Source organism: Cryptomeria japonica, chromosome 7 (genome assembly GCF_030272615.1).
Source record: "Cryptomeria japonica chromosome 7, Sugi_1.0, whole genome shotgun sequence".
In the NCBI taxonomy this organism is placed as follows: domain Eukaryota; kingdom Viridiplantae; phylum Streptophyta; class Pinopsida; order Cupressales; family Cupressaceae; genus Cryptomeria; species Cryptomeria japonica.
In genome coordinates, this window is record NC_081411.1 from 187,499,042 (window position 1) to 187,518,831 (window position 19,790).

A 19,790-nucleotide genomic window follows, 5' to 3' on the forward strand; every position below is an offset into this window, starting at 1 on the left:
TCAAGGAAGGGATACATACTTCTCAAGAGATCATTCCCTGCTAAGGGACATATCATACTTGCGAATAATCGAAACCATAGAAGAGGTAAGATTTCCAAGAGAATGAAGGAAAAAGAAGAAGTGCAGTACTCATTAAAGATGCCCCTCTCCAAGCAAAGAGGGAAACCAAAGAACAATTATATGCTCGCATAAGAATAACCCTATGCAAGAAAAAAGATCTAATAATGAATAATGCACAAAGATAGAGATAAATGTATAGAAAGAAGAAGAAAAATGGACTTCATGTTGCTGCCCCAAAGTATGTTAAAGTGAAACAATACCACCACTAATGATAAAGAGCTCCTATTAAATGTATTGTTTATGCCATAGGGTGAAGAGTAACATGAAGGGAAAAGAAGTGCTAAGGCATTATGTTTTTACCGAGAAATACAACTAGATCTTCTGTGAGACAAATTTGTGCAAGATCATATTGCAGTTCAACAAATTTCTCAAATGCATAACATTTTCCAAGAGAATGTGAATATGAATCATGAAAAATGCAATATTCAATACCTTTCACTTGCTTAAGATTTTTGTTTCTATTTTGAGGAAAGGAAATTTTCTTGTCATAATTCAACCTCCAATAGATTCTTGCAGCTAATCTGACAGGATGGTAAATATCGTCTTGCCATGAAGGAGAGGGTTTGTTAGGAGAAGAAGTTTCATTATCCACAGTTCTTATTTTGCCACTATCTATGCCATCTTGAATAGATTTTTAAAAATCAGGCAATCATCAGCATTATGGTCATGGGTTTGATGAAATGAACAAAAAGGACGCTTTGAGGAAGAAGCATTCTTGCGGGCTCTTTTGATTTATTGTTTTTTAAGGTAATCTTGAAAGTTTTGAAGCCTAAGCAACTCGTCCATAGAAAGAGGGGTACCACTTCCTAGGCCTCATGTAGTAGTTTGTGTAGGAGGGTTTATAGGGACACGAATTCCATGCTCAAATTTCCCAATTCCTTGTCCTTTAAAACCTTGTTTTGTAATTATATGAAAACCATGACTATAAGCATGTTGCAATTGACTAGGTGGAGGAACACGATCATGAATTTCTTTGAAATCTGATGTGTAAGGAGGTAGAAAAGGATTTGTAGATGAAGGAGGAGTATCATGTGAAATGGCAATCTCTTTTCCTTTATCAAGCTTATCCTTTTTGGAAGATTGGGGAAGAACATCTTCATCATCTAAACGCTCATTTTTAGTGATTTATATGCAAGGGGAAAGGTCATGAATAAAATGCATGACATCATCCTCCCTACATAGACTTTGATGTTGAAGATAGGTCTTAAGAGAATAACAAGGATCTAAAGATGTAAGAATGTTGATGTTCTCATATTGCCCCCCTTGCTCAAGGGTATGTATATGAGGAGAAGACGAGTCCATATTACTTTCCAATGCTTGCTCTCTTGTAGAAAGATCATTGGGTAAAGCATTAGATCTTATTTCATCTACACAAGATACCCTAGGAGAGGTACAAAGGTTAGGATCTCTAGGTTTAGTATCTACAAAAGATCTAAGATGATTAACATAGGAAATGCATTTTGTTAACAACATCATCATAATGCAACACAGATGATACATGAAAGCTTTGAGATCAAATTGAAAAGAAAATAATTTAATTGGAAATCCTAACAACAAAATATGACCGAGTGTTATGAATGAATAGAAGCAACAAGAAATGAAAGAAACTCTTATCCGACACATGATTGTAGTAAATATATGCAAAAAGCAATGTAATCACATGCGAAAGAGCAAGTAAATCCAATTGATTAATTGCCATTAAAAGCCTCTTAAGTGAAATCCGAATTTGCTGAAAAAATAGATCTAAAATTAGGACCTTTTCTTAAAATTAAATTTAAGATGTGAATTTGATGGATTTTGAATTTGTGTTTAACCTTAGAGAGTGTTAAAATTGATAAAGTACGTTGATTTTCTGGATTTGAGCTGAAAAATACAGTCCATTCCGTCTCCCAAAATTTCAGGAAAAAAGTTGAGGACCGTGGCGGGAGCGCACACGGTCTAACCAACTTCTTTTGAAATTTTCAAGAATGATAGAAATTATGATATTAATGTGGAATCCAAAAAAACAGCCAATTTGGAGATGTCTAGATCGATCAAACTTGCAGTCAAAGGTTGAAAATAGAAGAATCTTAAAAATTAGGGTTTTATGATTTAACCACTGAATTTTCAAAATAAAGAGACAGATTTAAATTGCAATTTTGAAATAGAAATTAGATTTGTAACAAGTAGTTAAAATTTTACACCTCACAAGCTTAATTTTCTCAAAATGAAAAATTAGGTTTTTTATGCAATTAATCTCTAAAATTTGCAAATAAATCAAACTGGAAAATGAAAATTTGAAATTCAAATTGCAATTAATCAAATCTAAGAATGAGAAATTAGAATTAATGTGTAAGATGTTGGGTTCACCAAAATGTAAAGTGGAAAATTGGATCCTAGTGACTCCCCACTTAGGAGAGAGAAAGGAAGCCACTAGGATGATTTTCACTTGGGAGGAACTTTGCATTCAAAAGAAGGGCTTGAATCCACTAGATCCAAATCCGAGGGAAACAAGGATGTGAATTCCAAATGGATTGCAAGGGTTGAAGTGTGATTTACCCTCTTTTGTAAATGAGAAAGTTGACTTGTTGACTATGCGGAAAAGAGAGAGGAAATGAGTGAAATGAGGAGCTACCAATTCGGGATTGCGCTGTAACTTTGGATCTGAGCTAATTAGATTGATACGCTGCCCTACATATTTGGAGAAGTCGTCGGGACCATGGTGGGAATGTACATGGTCCTCCACAAAATCCGTGAAATGAAAAGAGTTCTTTTGTATCTGCAAATGAAGCACAAACCTGCAACTACAGTTGCACACCTGCAACCTACACACATAAAAGAGAGGGAGAATGGTTGTAGATAGGGGTTTGACTCAGTCAAGCCTCAGTTGAAGAATCAACCTTGAAAGAAAGTAATTGCAAATGCTTGAATGTAAACAATGGAAATGTATACCTTGTAGATCTGCAACTTGTTGATGATGATTACTTTGCGTCTTGAATATAACCACAAATGTTGTATGAAATGGCATGTAACATGACAAAACTCTAACACACACACACATGCTTGCAAATGAATGTCGTAATGTTGCTCCAATGGATGAATGAAGAAGACTTGAATGCTTGAATGCTTGATGATGACCTTAAAATCTCATATCTTATCCTTATGCCTCTCATCCCCCTAAATGAGGAAATTGAATCCCCTTTTATACATGCCTCGAGGATTAATTTTCAACCACTGAAGGCTGACAAAGAGGAATTACAAACCCCGAAGGCAAATTATGCATAGGAGACTGGGTAGACCTAACTTAGGGCCACCCTACGGGGTGGGAACAGGGGCGCCACGCCCCTGTCCTGCCCTATTTTGGGGCCCAGACAGGGTCTAGAGTTTAGACAAGGAGGGTTCAAGGATGAAAAATGCAAAAAAGAGGTCTCGGTTAGGAAGGAAGATGTCATCGCCGAGTGAGGACCTAAAATGTAGCTAAAATTGCAGGGGTCGCAATTTTATGACACTACACTACCAAAAACAGAAACTTTAATGTCTTCAAAACTAGTTATGATTTTGCAACGAAAATGTACCGACATGCTTATCTAGCCAATCTGAAGCTTTGGGGAAAATTTTGCGCCATTTCATGCTCAAACAAAAACTTACTATAAATAGTAACCTCATATAAATGCAAGGTTGAGACGCCATTTTTCCAACATTTTCCCACTTGACGAACACCTTGCAAGAGCAAAGGGAGTATATACACAATACATTAATTGTTAGGGGCCATGAAACCCATAGACTCCGAACACCATCTGAACTTCTCTATGCTCACAACTTTAGTTAAAGAATCTGCAACATTCATCAAAGCCTCTACCTTAACCAGCTTGACCCTACCATCTTCGACCATATCTCTAACAAAATGATACTGAACATCAATGTTTTTGGTCTAGGCATGAAATGTTGGGTTCTTAACTAGGCAGATTGTACTTTGACTGTGATAATAAACTATCATTGCACCTTGTTTTCTTCTAATATCTGAACACAGTCTCTTAAGACAAATGACTTATTTACAAGCATGCGTAGCTGCTATATACTCTGCTTTCGTAGTGGACAAAACAACCACAACCTATTGTTTACTCATCCAACTAATTGCACCACCAAATAAAGTAAACACAAGCACTGGTGGATATTCTACTATCAATATCACCTCCCTAGTCTGAATCCACATAACCATGAATATCAAGGGAAATCATGTCTCCAACCAAATTACCATGATAACACAAAAAATATTCTGAGGTACCCTTCAAATATCTGAAGGCTACCAAGATTGGACATATATCTGGAAAGAACTCCCTGCTTGGGCAATGTCTGGTCTAGTACAAACCATAACATACATCAAACTTCCAACTGCACACTAGTAAGGCACTTTGCTCATGTTTTTCATCTCTGATGGAGATATAGGACAATCTAAAATAGATAATTTTGTTCCAACTGTAAAGGGAACACACAATGGTCTACAATCTTGCATGTTGAACCTCCGTAAAACTAAATTCACATACTTACTCTGGCCTAGCCATAGCTTTCTATTCACTCTATCTCTTCTAATTGTCATCCCAAGATTATGTTTTGCTACACCAAGATCTTTCATTTCAAATTTAGTAGCAAGTTGAGACTTTAGTTTTGAAATCATACCTTTCCCTTTACCAATGAATAACATATCATCAACATATAATGCAACGTACAGGTAATGATCACTATATGATTTATAATAAACACAGTGTTCTGATTTAGAACGCTCAAATCTAAACCTCAACACATGTATCAAATTTTTGGTACCACATCCTAGGACTCTATTTGAGGCTATACAAATATTTATTTAATTTACAGACCAAATTACTTTTACCTTTCACCACATAGTGCTCTAGGTGTGTCATATAAATATCTTCCTCCAAATCACCATGAAGGAAAGCAGTTTTCACATCCATTTGCTCAATCTCTAAATCATAAGCAGCAACAATAGAAAGCAAAAATCTAATGGATGTCATTTTTGCAACAGGAGAAAATGTCTCATTGTAATCAACACCCTCAACTTGAGAGTAGCCTTTTGCAACCAACGTTGCTTTATACTTCTCAATGCCTCCATATGAACCAATCTTTTTCTTGAACACCCATTTACAACCAATAGGTTTCCGTCCTTCAAGCAATGGTACAAAGTCTCACGTATCATTCCTTTTCAAAACTGTCATTTCTTCTTCCATAGCAATCTTTCAAGATTTTGCATCATTCACACCTAATGCCTCTTCTACATATCTAGGTTCATCCACATTAGTATTCAAAGCAAAAATACATATTTAATCATCAAGTGAATACCTTTCAGATGGTTGTCTATGTCTTATAGACCTTCGAACAAGCTGAGTTGGAGGTTCTTTCTCCTCTTCTGAAGATTCAAAGCTAGACGAACTCTCCTCAACTTCTTGCCTATCAAGTGGTCTCGATTCAACTTTTTCAAGTGTAGAAGGGAATTGAATCACATATTCTTGTTTAGTCTATCCTGACTGCAATGTAATAGAAGGAGACTTAATTTCTCTAGAAATAACACTCCTACTATGTATTACTATTACCTGTTGTGCAACAGAGTCCCAAAGCTTGTATCCTTTCACACCATAACCATATTCAATGAAGATACATTTCACAGCCTTGTTCTCCAACTTTGTTTGCTTCTCCTTTGACACATGTGCATATGCCTCGCAAACAAAAACTCTAAGATGTCTCAATGAAGGCTTGTGACCCGACCATGCTTCCATGGGTGTTTTATCAACAAGAGTTGATATAAGAGACCTGTTAATCATGTAGCAAGTAGTGGCAACAACTTCAACACAAAACTTTTGTTTTAAATCACCACCACTCAGCATACTCCTAGCCTTCTCCATCAATGTCTTGTTCATTCTTTTTGCAACTTCATTTTGTTATGGAGAATACATAGTTGTCTTTTGTTTATTAATGCCATAGTCTTTACAAAATCTATCAAAATCATTAGAGCAAAATTCACTACCACTATCAGTCCTCAAACATTTCATTTTCTTTCTAATCTACAAATCAACCATTGCTTTAAATTCTTTAAATCAATTGAAAACTTCATATTTGCTTTTCAGAAAGTATACCCATGTCCTTCTACTAAAATTATCATAAATGAAACATAATATGTGGATTTTCCAATGGAAGGAAAATCTACAAGACCAAACACATCAAAATGAATAAGACCCAAAACACCACAAGATTTATGAGAACGAGTAAAACTGAATGCAGTTTTGTTTTCCATAAATGCAATGCTCACATAAATCAAAGTCAAGACTACAATCATTCAAACCTTCAACAAAAAATTTATTTTTCAAGGTCCTTAGACCTTTTTATCCAATGTGACTGTCTCTGGTGCCATAACATAAGTCTTCTTTGTAGGTAACTTTGCTTCAGAAGAAAGAGCACCCTTAAGTACCTAAAAGCCATGTCCATCCGTTGAAGGTGAAACCCTCAAATCTTCCGACAAAGTATCCACGGATTTATTTTTTACATGAGTGCTATTACACTCAATAATGTATGCCTCTAACCTATACAAAATGTCGAACATGACACCTCTAACAATCACCATAGCACCATTAATCATCTTACATCCTGCATCGGAAAAGACTACCTACGCACCCACATCTATTAGTTTGCTCACATCTAATAAATTTTGTTTTAATCTAGGGATATGCAGCACACTGCTAATCCTTTTTACTCTACCATCAAAAAACTTGATCCTGACTTTACCATGACCAACAATATCTAAATGTGAACCATCACCGAAGTACACCTTACCTCCATTAAATTCTTCATATTCAAAAAACCAATCTCTCTTAGAAGTCATATAAAAATATACACCTAAGTTAATTAACCATGCATCATTACTTGCATGAGTAGTCAAAGCTGCAATGAATGCATCACCATCTTCGTTATCGGACTCAGAATAAAAAAACAAACTTCTTGTTTTTCTTTTTCTTAAATTCTTCTTTGCAGTCCTTACGGATGTGTCTTGATTTATTGCAATTTTAGTAGATGACTTTGGACTTTCCATGAGATTTCGATCTCCCTCTAGATTGGACTTATTATGCTTCTCATTCTTCTTCCATTTTTCCTTAGGTCTTCCACAGATAGTAGTAAGGGCTTCCTTCGAACTAATAGATACATTCCTCCACTTCTCTTCACCAAGTAGGGCACCCACCACATCTTCAAACTTCAAAACAACAAAAGTACTACTGATAGCCATGACAAGAGAAACCCACGAATCAGGCAAAGAACAAAACAAGATCTGACATTTCTCCTCTTCATCCATCTTAACACCAACAAATACTAATTGAGCCACCAACATATTAAATGCTTTCAGGTGGTTTGTAACTCGTCCACTGTCTTCCATTCTCAAGGAATACAATTTCTTCCTCAAGAAAATCTAATTCAAGAAGGATTTCACTTGATATATTTCACCAAGCTTAGTCCATAGCTTCTTTGTAGAGTTCTCTCCGTGGACATTAATCAGAACAAAGACTGCCAAGCACGATTTAATTTAACCCTTGGCTTTTCGGCCCATAACATCATACTGAGCAGCCACAGTAGGATTTGCAAGTCTTGAGACATTTGCATCATCAACATCCCACAGATCTCAATCTATTAGCAGATTTTCTATTTTCAACTTACACATCTTAAAATTACTTCTTGAAAATTTGTCCATGTTTGTTCTCACTAACAAACTTGCCAATTGAAAATTCTTGCAACAAGATCAAAAAGTATCTTTTGCACAAACTCCCACTCAAATCTGGATTAGTTCAAAAAATCCAACAATCCACAACTGAAACAAAAAGTGATCAAGTTTTGATACCATTTGTGAAAAAGTTAAGTAATGGAACAACTTCCTACACCAACCTTGAGAGGAGAGTAATGCAAAAACTTTTACAGATCGTTACAACAGTTACAAAAACTTAACAAAATAGACATAACAACATGCATACCACAACACAATGATTTACGTGGGGAAAACTCTTTCGGGAGAAAAAACCCACACTCCAAAAGCCGTCAAATATACTATTCAGCAATCAATAACAGATTACAATATACTTGCAGAGCAAGCTCTTCACGAGATTACCACTAATCAAAGACTCAAAGGTAACTCAATAGTCATAAGGCTCTTGCATACAACATCTATCTCACGCACCTCATATATAGGAGATACAATACAAGAAACTATCAAACGGTATTACAAAACCATAGGCTAAAACCACCTAATAAAGTAAAACCAACTTTATCTCCAATCTAGATGCTCTATGACATGTCAAAACACACATTAACACGTGCTCCTCCCTTTTTATGTGTCTGATGCATTTTATATTTCTTATTTCAAGGGTCCAAACTTCCGAAGGCCATAACTTGTGAACCACGTGTCTGATTGACGAATCATTTGAAGTGCCAAAAAGCTCAAGAAGTGCTCTATCACCTCGTAACCCACTATGTCGGTTGTGCCTACTTTTCAAGGCATTTCAAACAATCTAAAGTCCTCAAAGATAAATTTAAACCTTTCATTGCACCTACCAAAAACATAAACTTTAATATCTTCAAAACTAGCTATGATCTTGCAACGAAAAATTACCGCCATGCTTATATAGCCAATTCGAAGCTTTGGAGAAAATTTTGCACCATTTCATGCTCAAACAAAAACTTACTATAAATAGTAACCTCATGTAATCGCAAGGTTGAAACACCATTTTTACTACATTAACTTGTTATAATGACACTTAAACACAAGGGTGATTTACAATAATGACAACAACCTACAGGAGAAGACTTGGTGGTATTAACTAGCACAACCCATATTTTGTCTCAATCAAGCCCTACTAATTATTTCTTTGATTTTGATAAAGTTGAAAGACACACCAAGCAACCAATGCAACTAATAATGATGCAATTTTATCAATGAGGATTTGTAGGTTGAACAAAAATATAATATGTGATAGAATGACCTAGTGCAAGAACTAAGGTTTTGGTTTTTGTTGATATAAAGGTTCACACATTAAAATGCTTGATGCAAAATAATGTTATGAGAAGATTATGGGTGACACTAACAAGCACAAATGTTAGTAGCAAGTGTTCTAAATGATGAAGAATTGTCCTAAATGACCTGAGCATGATGTTGTTTATACATGTCCTAAACACATAATTTGAAATAGAATTAAATTTTAAATTTGAAAAGTGGGTCAAGTCTACACATGCAACCTTAAACTACACCTGCAACATTGAGCCATATAGGAGTTATGATATTTTGGAGTTTAGAAATACTTTGAGTTGGGATAAGATTCATTTTTTGAATTACACTTGGGGTTTGTGGAAATGGCAAATCAATTCAAATAAGTCACTAGGACAATACTTAGAACACCCGCACAAAATAATATAAAATTAAAAGGGAAGAAATACAATTTATACAATTTTCACCCTTACAAAAATATATATTATTAAAATAAGTTACTATTTGTTTTTTTATTAAAATAAGCAGTTGTGGCATCCTAAAATTGCACCCCTTTGCAATTTTGACCGCATTGGGTCCTTACCTTAGCGTTTGTGCCCCTTGGCCTGCTTGGGACCTAATTATGCTCATGCCCCTTCCATATTGCATCATTTTTTGGCATTTCCTATTCATAAGCCATTTGATATCCTTGCCCCAAAATAGGGTGTGGCCCCTGGTTCTCAATAGGACCATGGCGAGGCAAAATAGGGCAAGCCCAGGGCGTGGCCCCTGGTTCTCAATATAACCATGGTGCCTCGCCATGGTCCCCCTCATTTTTGGGGCCCCTTTAACTCATTTTCAAATTTCAAATATGAGCAGGAATTCCCTCTCCACGTCAACTCATGTCGGAAAATTAATCAATTTTCTCAATTGGCAAGTATATAAAGAAGATTTCCCCTCTCATTTGAACATCCACAAGAATCAAGAATTATTGAGCACACACATGAGATCAAGCATTCAAGCATTCAAAAGAAATTGAGCATTTTTAGTCTTCCTTCAAGCCTTGGAGCAGCAATAAAGTCAAGATTCAAGCATTGAAGTGGAGATCTACATCTTATTTCATGAAACCCTAATTCTATGTAGAGGCAAGCAAAACTTCACAAAGAGGTATAATCATTCAATTTTCAGTCATAATTCAACATCTCCTTCAAAAGGAGAACCTTTCATTACAGTCATTTCAATTGCATCTATTCCAATTTCATAGTTAATTCCAAAACCAAGGTTTGACCTAAAGCAAGCCCCTATTCCCAACCTATTTCCCTTTCTTTTTGTGTGCAAGAAATAGGTACAGAGTTGTACTCTTCAAAATAAGCTTCATTCACAGAGACAAATCAACCCTTTTCGACACGCGGAAAGTTCGAGGGACCATGGTGTCGCGTCCTAGTCTCGACTTTTTAAAAGCTCCTTCGAGGGTCAGATCCAACTCAGCTTATGCTACTCAATTCTAAGTGCCCAGCTCAATCTCGCATTTGTAGCTCATTGTTTTCTTAGTTTTATCTTCATTTTTCAGCACTTTAACTTAAATCACCATTTCAACTTACAAAAGAGGGGAAATACATTCACAAAATTAATCCAATCCATTCAGTATTCAATCCTTATCTGATTTGTGACTGAATCTAGTGGATTCCCTTCCCTCTTTTGAATGTAAAGGTTACAAGCTAAATTGATTTGGTGATTTTTCCCCTCTATGTTTCAAATTGCCAAATCCAATTTTCCCCTTTACAGCAAAAAAAAGGGGTGTTGGCCCTTTATACAATAGCCCATAGGCGGCAAAATGAAAGACAATGAAACAAGGGTGCTAACCCAAAACAAACCCAAGTCGGACATGCCTTTAACAACAAATCAAAAGACCATTGTTGAAGGCCTAGCAAACCAACAACAACCCAACTCAGGAGTGGAGGGAAATACCCAAAACTTGACAACAAGGAGTTTGGGGGAGAGGAGAGGGGGAAGAAGAATCACCTTTCTGCCTATAACAAACAATAGTCTAAGCAATATTATTATTAGGGACATCATAGGAGGGATCAAGCAAGGAGTTTCCCACAAGGTTTCTGTCTACAACTGGAGTAGACTGTTGCTGCAAAACAACATCAGGAACAGACACACCAGGAGAAAAATGTTGTTGCAGAACAAGAGCAATGTGGGTAGGAGCCTCAAGCCTAAAAGAGGCCACTCCAACAATAACCAAAGAATTAACAGGGGCCTCAGTAATAAGAGGCACAAACTCATCCCGGGAGGAGACATTATCCGTCAGTAAAGCGTCAGCAGGATCAACAAAATCAGAGGCATTGATTGTCAAATGATTAGTAGTAGACCTTTCCATCAAGTAGCAACTCCTTTATGGCGAGAAAGAGAACAATCCAAAACTAAATGTCTCATTGATAAACATCTCTGACAGCAAAAGAGGAGGCCCTCATAATCCAACGATTGAGTCCATGGCCTATCCCCAACCATAAGCACCACATTTCGAAGGAGAGACATAAAGATGTCAATGTCGACTAAAATGCAGCAAAGGTAGAATGACCCATGGAGGACTGGGCATTATCAACCTTCAAGAATCGGCCAATAGAGTTACCAATGGCCTCATAACAAGAATGCTCCCAAAAATGAAAGGGGAGATTGGGAAGGTGAACTCATACTAGATGCGCATTGAGTGGTTCAATAAGAGGGTTGAAAGAGGTTGTCCAGGGTTTGATTGAGAGAGAGTTAACTCCCCAAGCCCACAACTTGCCCAGCACCAAATCACGATCATCAGAAGAAGCAAAGGAAGCAATGAAAAAACTTTCAGCACAAGGGTAGAGCTCAATGCTACCAACAACCAAAGGCGTCCAAGAATCACTCACCCAACAATGGAGATTAAGGAGAGAAGGCCATAACCCAATAAATCTACACACCAGTCCACAGTATTCGTAAAAACCAACATTTTCTACCACAAACCATCATAGGGGAGGTCTTGGCACAAGGAAGAGGACAAAACTTCCCCTTGGTAGGATGAGCAGCATATTTGGCCACGCAAGCAAAACTTCTTCTACCAACAATACAAGGTCTGGGGAGGAGACATTTGCACTCATATCAGGGCCACCATCCACAACAAGGAACACCACCACCACCACTAGGCAAAGCAGCCACAACGCCAACATCAAGTGGAGGGCAACACAAGCATCTACCCCCACAACAGACAAAGGCGCAAAGGGGACAAAGCCCACCAACTTAGCAAAGGAGGGCACAACATGCACAAACGCAACAGAGGAGGAGAGCGCAATGGGCAAATGGTTTAAACTCTACTAGGTGGGAAGGGCAAACAGAAGGGCAAACGAAAACACAATCATTGTTTGAGTTTTTTTAAAACTTACTATTTGTTGATTCAATTATCTTTTTATATAATTATACACCCCTTCGACTCTTACTTGATTTTAATATAAGTTCATGATAACACATATAGTATGGATAAATATATTTCAATATTCATATCTCAAATTAAATTTTAAATTGTTTCATAATTTATCAATAACTGGAAAATGTTGAAGTGATTACTTATACTATAATAAATTACCATTAATGGAACATTTGTTATAGAACATAAAATTGTGACTCTTAATCTTTCATTACTAACTATTAATATAAAATGTAATATTTTACAAAACAATAGAACCAAAATTTTTTAAAAAAAATAAAAAATTATAAAGTTAATAACACAATGCTTCATAAGAATTTTGAATTTTTTAATATCTTAGTCTATAATTCATATTCTTTTGGATGACACCATAAAACTTTTTTCATCTTTGAATCACTAAATGTGATTCGAAATATTGATGATAAAAAATCTTTACACAATCTAATCCAGAAATATCAAGTAAAATTATAACATAAATTTGAAAATCTGATTGCATTAACTATTTTATTTTCTACAGTTATTTTCTTAACCATTTCTATTTCTTAATCCCAAAAAAAAGTGCAGAAACAGATGTTTTCTAAAGGTTAAGCTAGGTGTCCAAAGAAACATTGCACCGACTCTTTGACGGGTTAGTTAAAAACGCTCAGGGTAGGTGTCCAAACAAAGGTCTAGTGCGCTTTATGGCAGCCTAACAGGTGTCAAAAAACGTTCTAGAAACTTTGACATAAAAATATGAATAATTAGATAAGTCAAATCACTGGTAGATTTTGCTCTAGCTCAGCAATGGTCATTCTAAGTAATAATGGCATGGCAAAAGAATAAGAAGTTACCTAAACGGTGCCGTCGGAGATTAGTTATTATCAACGTATACAAGGCAGATTTTGCATGTTAGATATGACCACGTCAGCAAGCAAACCCGGATCCATCTTCCGCACCAATCTCTCTATTGACTCCCCGCTTTTATGTCCTTGTGCCAGCAGGGCAGCTATCCCGCCAATCGCTTGCTGAACTGGACAACAAATTTCTCTGTCCACCTGTAACAACGCTACTCCATCACCCTCGTAAGAACTCTTTGTCCTGTCCACGTGTGCTGATATTCCATCGGACGAACCCTTAATCTGGTCCACGTTAGAAGACAATTCGTCCAGCTGGCATCCGGGCTGCTGCTGGACCTTTAAATTCTGCAGACCTGGCAGCACTCCATCCACGCCATCACTGTCAATGCCACGTAGATCCCTAGGACGATTTGCCCGCTCCGCTTTCAGTTTTTTAAGCGCGCGGTCAGCTCTGCGAAGCGCTTGAGTCGCAGCTTCCCCGGCATTTAATGCGTGCAGAAACTCTAGCAGGCGGTCACGCCAGGGCAGTGCCCCCCAGTGAGCGCACCTCAAAAGCTCAAGCAACGCAGTCTTTAGCGCGTGCCGAACGCTAGCCATGTGACCGTAGCGTGCAGGGTCTAACCCCAGCAAAGCCGTCAAAATACGACAGCAAAACCCTGGCCTTTCCGCTGCGATCTCTGCAACACAGTTGATGAGGACGATTATCAGAGAAGAAGGTGAAGAAGGCACATCAAATTGCTCCAGCATAAGCCCTAGGTTCTTGCCGCCCTCTTCCATGTGACCTCCCGCTGGCCCTAAAACGCTCAAATTATTGCCGGAATCCTGCGTGAAATCTAGAACTACTATTTCGACGAACTTCATCGCTGCGAGTTTAACTCCGCCTGAAATACCCTGCCAGAAGGCGAAGCCGTAAACTGCGTCCTTGAATTTCACCATCCAAGGCCATAAATTCTTCAGCCATTTGTCCGCTTCAACATTTTTTAAGTCTAAAGCCCTCCGAAACAGAACTGTTCCGCTACTGATGCACTGACGAACAACAGTCGGCGCCTCATCGTTTAATAACGGCAATAAAGCAGGAAAAATCTGAGACAAAGTTTCCAAGTCTTTTGATCCGATTTGCTGTATCATTACCGCAAGGTATTTTCTCACCGGGATGAACGGCGCCGTCTGCAGATCCGTCAAGTTGGACAGAAACTGGTTTAGCAGTGCCGGATCGCTGTCATTTTGCAGGAAAATGTCCTTCAAACGCTTAAGGGATTCGATCCTGTGACCGCAATCAGCGTGATTTTTGGCATCCTCGAGAAGCTCCATAAAACCCTAAATCAATTTTTCCTAGCTCTAGCGTTGTATGCATGTCTTTTGTGGGTATTGAATTAGGAGCATAATGATCTAATACAGATTATATTAACGTAAATTCGAAAAAAAAATTACCGTTGCCCTCTGTATGTAAGAATTTATTTCGTTCATGTAATTAAATTTGATGGCTGTATAGCCGTATTTATTATTATTTTAAAATGCTGTCATTTTATTCATATTAAGCCGCATTCATTGTCGTAGACATGACGTGTTCAGTTATGATTTCTGTTTTTAAAACTAAGTTGCGTGTGCGGTTCAATTTGATCAAAGTTAAAAAATAAAAGTAAATTGTTAAAAAAAATTGAAAGATTAAAGTTATATATGTATTATAAGGAAAATATATATATTTAAAGAAATCATTTTAATGAGATTATATAGTAAGATTTGAGAGTTATTTTATTCAATTATTGGGTTGAGGAAAAAAAGTTTTATGTTTATTTAATCTATTTATCATTTTATTATGCTAATAATCTTTTTCCTAAAATTTAATTCAAAAATAGAAATGATGCTAGTGAAAGCAACTTGAAATGGTCTCAAGAACTAGTGAAAATTAGTAAAAATAGAGAAACTTGAATTATTTTCTAGCTACATAAATGAAAAGTATTGATAATAGAGATGTTTGTATAATACATTATTGTTTGATACACTTGGAGAGTCATACAATTAGAGTCAAGGATAGAGTTTCATGTAGACGAATATGCATGCATAAGAAATAGACATTTAAGAGAAAAGAAATAGAAATAACTAGAATTGAACTAAAATTTGAAAATTTAATAAGGTATCAAATTGATAAAAGGTATGAAACAAAAAATGGCAAAAAAATTCTCATTAAAAATTGGGTGTAGATTAATTATCTTCCTTCACTTAAACATACAATTAACCAAAAGAAAGAAAATATTTTTGGTGGTTGGTCAAGGACTTGTCTTAGTCAAACTCTACATTAGTCTCTCAACATTGATGATGTTTTGCATATTCCAAGACTTTTGAGACATGTACTTTCTATATCCAAGTTAAATGATTTTGGATTACATGTGACATTTGGCAAGTATAGTTGTAGGTTGGTAAGAGAGAACTTGGTGATTGCTAGACGATTTCAAGTTGAGACCTTATTTAAGTTGAATGCCTCCACCTTTTGTAATTCTATTAATGTAACTAGAACTAAAAATGCATGTATGTTGTTGCACCAATGCTTGGATCATATATATGAGAAAGGTCTTAAGACCATTATTAATAAGAAGTTGTTTGATGGTTTTTCTTATTATTCTATTGGTGAAATTTATTTTCATGAGAATTGTGTATTTGAAAAAAGATCTCCTTTTCTCATTGGAGGAAATAGAGGTGAGAGATTATTATAAATCATTAATTTTGATCCAATGTGTTTAGTCAAATAGATGTTTATTTTATGTGTAAATCTCAATATTTTGTTAAATTTGTTGACAATGTTTCTAAATACTTTTGGATTTACTTTATGCCTTCTAAATTTGAAATTTTTACTAATTTTAAATAATTTAAATTTTTATTTAATAATCAAATAGATTATGAGGTAGGGGTGTTATGATTTGACAACGTTGGGAAATATTATTTTATAGGATTTAATAAATTTTGTAAGCATGTAAGAATTTTTCAAAATAAGACTACACTTTTACCTTTATTGAAATAGAAAAATTATCTTTATAGTGTATTTGTTAATATTTCTATAACCTACTCACATTTCCCACGTGTCACCTTTCTTGTGCACCATTGCCACCAAAGTACAGCAAGCACTCTAAATATGCTTAATAATACTTGTTGGCTCTAGCATCTCTTACACCATCTTCATGATCTCACTTTTCTATACATAAAGGTACTTTTAGTTGCTATTGTTAAGTTTAGGCTCCTTGCTACTAGTTTAATGATATAATCATGATTTATTTTAGGAGATAATTTGTTTGTCATATATCTCTAATATCTATTAAGCAACTATCTATAACTACATGCAAATCAATCTAAGTAGAAAAAATTGACTAGTAGATTGCTAATGAAAATAATTAGGTGACATCCATCGGCTCCTTTGTTAACAATCTTTCGCATTTAATAAGAGCTCATGATATGAAGAGACTTTGCATGCAACCTTCTCAATTCGACTATCTTTCCTTTTGAGTAAAAACACATGAATAGCTCTTGAGATTTCTTCTCAATTGTCCCTAATGTATTAAGCCAGTATACTCCCAACATAAGATATTTTAGACTCGTATAGCTAGAAATCATTGGGAAATCAAGTTGATATCCTCCCATGGATAATTTAATGTTGTGAAATGTCCTCAAATAGTTGATAGTACCTCTATCTATAATTGGGATCTAAAATTTTAGAGCTAGAAATAAAATAATATAGAGATAATTGTATCTAACTTCTTCTTGATGAAGTTGTGGATGCTTCTTGATTCTATCAATATTGTTACTCTCTCTTTCTCCAACAAAACTATTATCTTAAGAGTTGGTAGGGTGCTAATCCTAAAAAGAACATGGCATGAAATGGTTGTTAGGTATCACCAAATCCCTCATGTATCTCATTGTCACACTCTAATATTGCTTCTATCTTCTCTCCTTCCTCATTTTAAAACTTGATTTATTTTCAATACATTTATGTCCTTGGGTGAACTCATAATACTGGTTCCCACTTTTTGATCAACTTTGACACTTAGATGAATATTTTGGAAAAAACCTTCAGTTTCTGACACCTATAACTTTTAAACCGTTAAGAATTTGAAGATGATATAAACTAGTGATTTTTAGCATCTTGTTTGTAGATTCTAAATATATTTTTTTCAAATTTGTTTGAATAAAATTTTATTGATTTTTCCATCTCCCTCAAAAAGTAGTTGTTTACAGCAAACAACATTTTTTAAGAGTGATGTGTATCCCAAAATGCATAATTTTTTTTCTATAAATGATAAAAACTTAATTCTTTTGAATTTTGGTTTGTAACATCAATACCCAGGGCATGCACTTGGTTTGATAGTGATATGTTGAAATTTTTTTATTTTATTAAGTTTTGAAGTTTGACTAATTATAATTTGGATATAGGTGTACGTTTGAACACATAACTTGTTCTATATATATCAAAATTCAATTTTCTTTTTTTTGTTAGAAAGAAAACACCAATACCTAGTGCATAGATATTTTTTAGATTTTTTTTGAATTATTTTACTATTTTTTCCAATGCATTGAACAAAGAAGTTCATGTTCGGTGGAAAACCTATATTCATAAGATATAAAATAAAAATATATTAATGAAATTAAATATATTAAAAGTTATACTATTTGGAAAGCTTATAATAAGGACTAAATACTTAAAAAAAAAAAAACTTTTAAATGAATTAATTTGACCCCCTAAAAGCTAATGTAAAATTGGTTTTTTATCAGCATTTGATATATGCAAAGGAGACTCCATTGCAAGTATGATTTAGAAGTAGAGAGGTTCTATCCAAGAAATTTTGTTCTAAGAGCCTTTGATTTAACTCTCTTTAATTAATTACTTCAAATGGGACCTCTTAAAGCTTAAATTATTTTATTTAAAAAAAAAATGTATGATTTCAGCAAAAATCAGGACGTACCAAAAAGTGGGAACCAACTTTGTGAGTTCACCCCCTTTATTCTATCTTCTCATAGTTGAAACATAAATAGTTTTGTCTCTTCTCTTTAATTTTTTGTGGAATCAATTTGGTAGATTGAGGAAATGACTACGTAGGAGTGTTCTATATCTCTTATGTAAATACAAACCCTAGCATTTTGTTGGCCATTTTTATAAAATTGTCTACCTCGCAATTATCATTATTTGGGGCAGAGAAGTTGGAATGAACACATGCACCTCACATTTTGTGTGGTTCTCTAAACAACCCAAACATAATTCCTTCAAAATTTCCTCTATAACATGCCCACTCTTAAATACAAAGTTTGGAATTCTTGAGTAAACTTGATTGTACTATTTGTCTTAATTTGACAATCTACATGAAGTAGAGCTATCTATATGATTATTTCCATAATGTATATTGACTCTCTTACGGTAGACCATATGGCAACAGAATACTTCGTATTTTTCTCTTCATATGGCCATTGAACAAAATGAATAGGTTTGATTCCAAGTATAAAGATACCATTGGAAACTCTATTGACATGAAATATGATGAATATCAAGGAACTACTTCATTTGGAAAATCCAGCTAGTTGAATCCTTATCATCTAACTTTCACATATCCATCTTTGACATAAAATGCCTAGCCACAAAATAGTTTGTGTGGTGATTCATCTTTAGATATTAATCAATCCCAGATATATCAAGCCCCTTAGAAGAAACACATTTTTCTCAAATCTTATGATGTTAATACACCCACTTAAATTCCAAATTCTCATGAGAATAGAATATTTTCACTAATGAGCTAGGACATCTTCACTCCTTGTAGACCCCTTCATCTCCTTCCTTAATGCTAAAATATCATCTTTAATATTCAAATTAATATTAATCTATAGCATATAGGCTAAACAATAGTTTATAAATAATTGAATTAGAATGTTAATTTTAGGAAGTTACATTCTCATACATTAGTTTAATTAATTTGATATGATAAAGTAAAGTCTTTATAAGCCATTGTAATTTAAATTAAAAAAAATTAAAAAAATCATAAGATTGAATGAATGTATTGAAAAATCAATTTCTAAAAAGCTTCTCCATTGTTCTATATTTCTGCAAGTGGTTGCTGCCATATGCAACATTCAAGTCCATCATATTGACTACCAAAATCTACGGCCACCAACATACCTACAAACGAATGCAATTTGGCTATGGTACTTTTTTTTTTTTTTTTTTTGTCAATCTATTCTTTTATATGAAAGTTGGTATAGTCAATATGTGTTTTTTATATGCCATTTACAAGAGTTGCGCATGAACATCCAATGTCAAGGATTTTATTATTATAAGTGCATACGGTGAAATGACTTCAGTGATTGGGTACATCAAATATCAAATCTGAGGACCTTTGTATAAGCATGGGGTTTAGTA

At 35.1% G+C, this 19,790-nt stretch overlaps 1 protein-coding gene across 2 annotated transcripts in view; it reads right to left on the reverse strand.

The window, feature by feature from the left end:
- LOC131056384 (uncharacterized) overlaps window positions 1-14,780 on the reverse strand; it is an 80,014-nt gene extending 65,234 nt beyond the window's left edge. For both annotated transcript variants that reach the window (XM_057990750.2, XM_057990751.2), the window contains exon 1: window positions 13,394-14,780. In XM_057990750.2, the coding sequence (XP_057846733.2) occupies window positions 13,424-14,710 (1,287 nt within the window). In that variant the 5' untranslated portion in view covers window positions 14,711-14,780 and the 3' untranslated portion in view covers window positions 13,394-13,423. The remainder of the gene's footprint in view (window positions 1-13,393) is intronic.
- Between the last annotated feature and the right edge of the window lie 5,010 nt (window positions 14,781-19,790).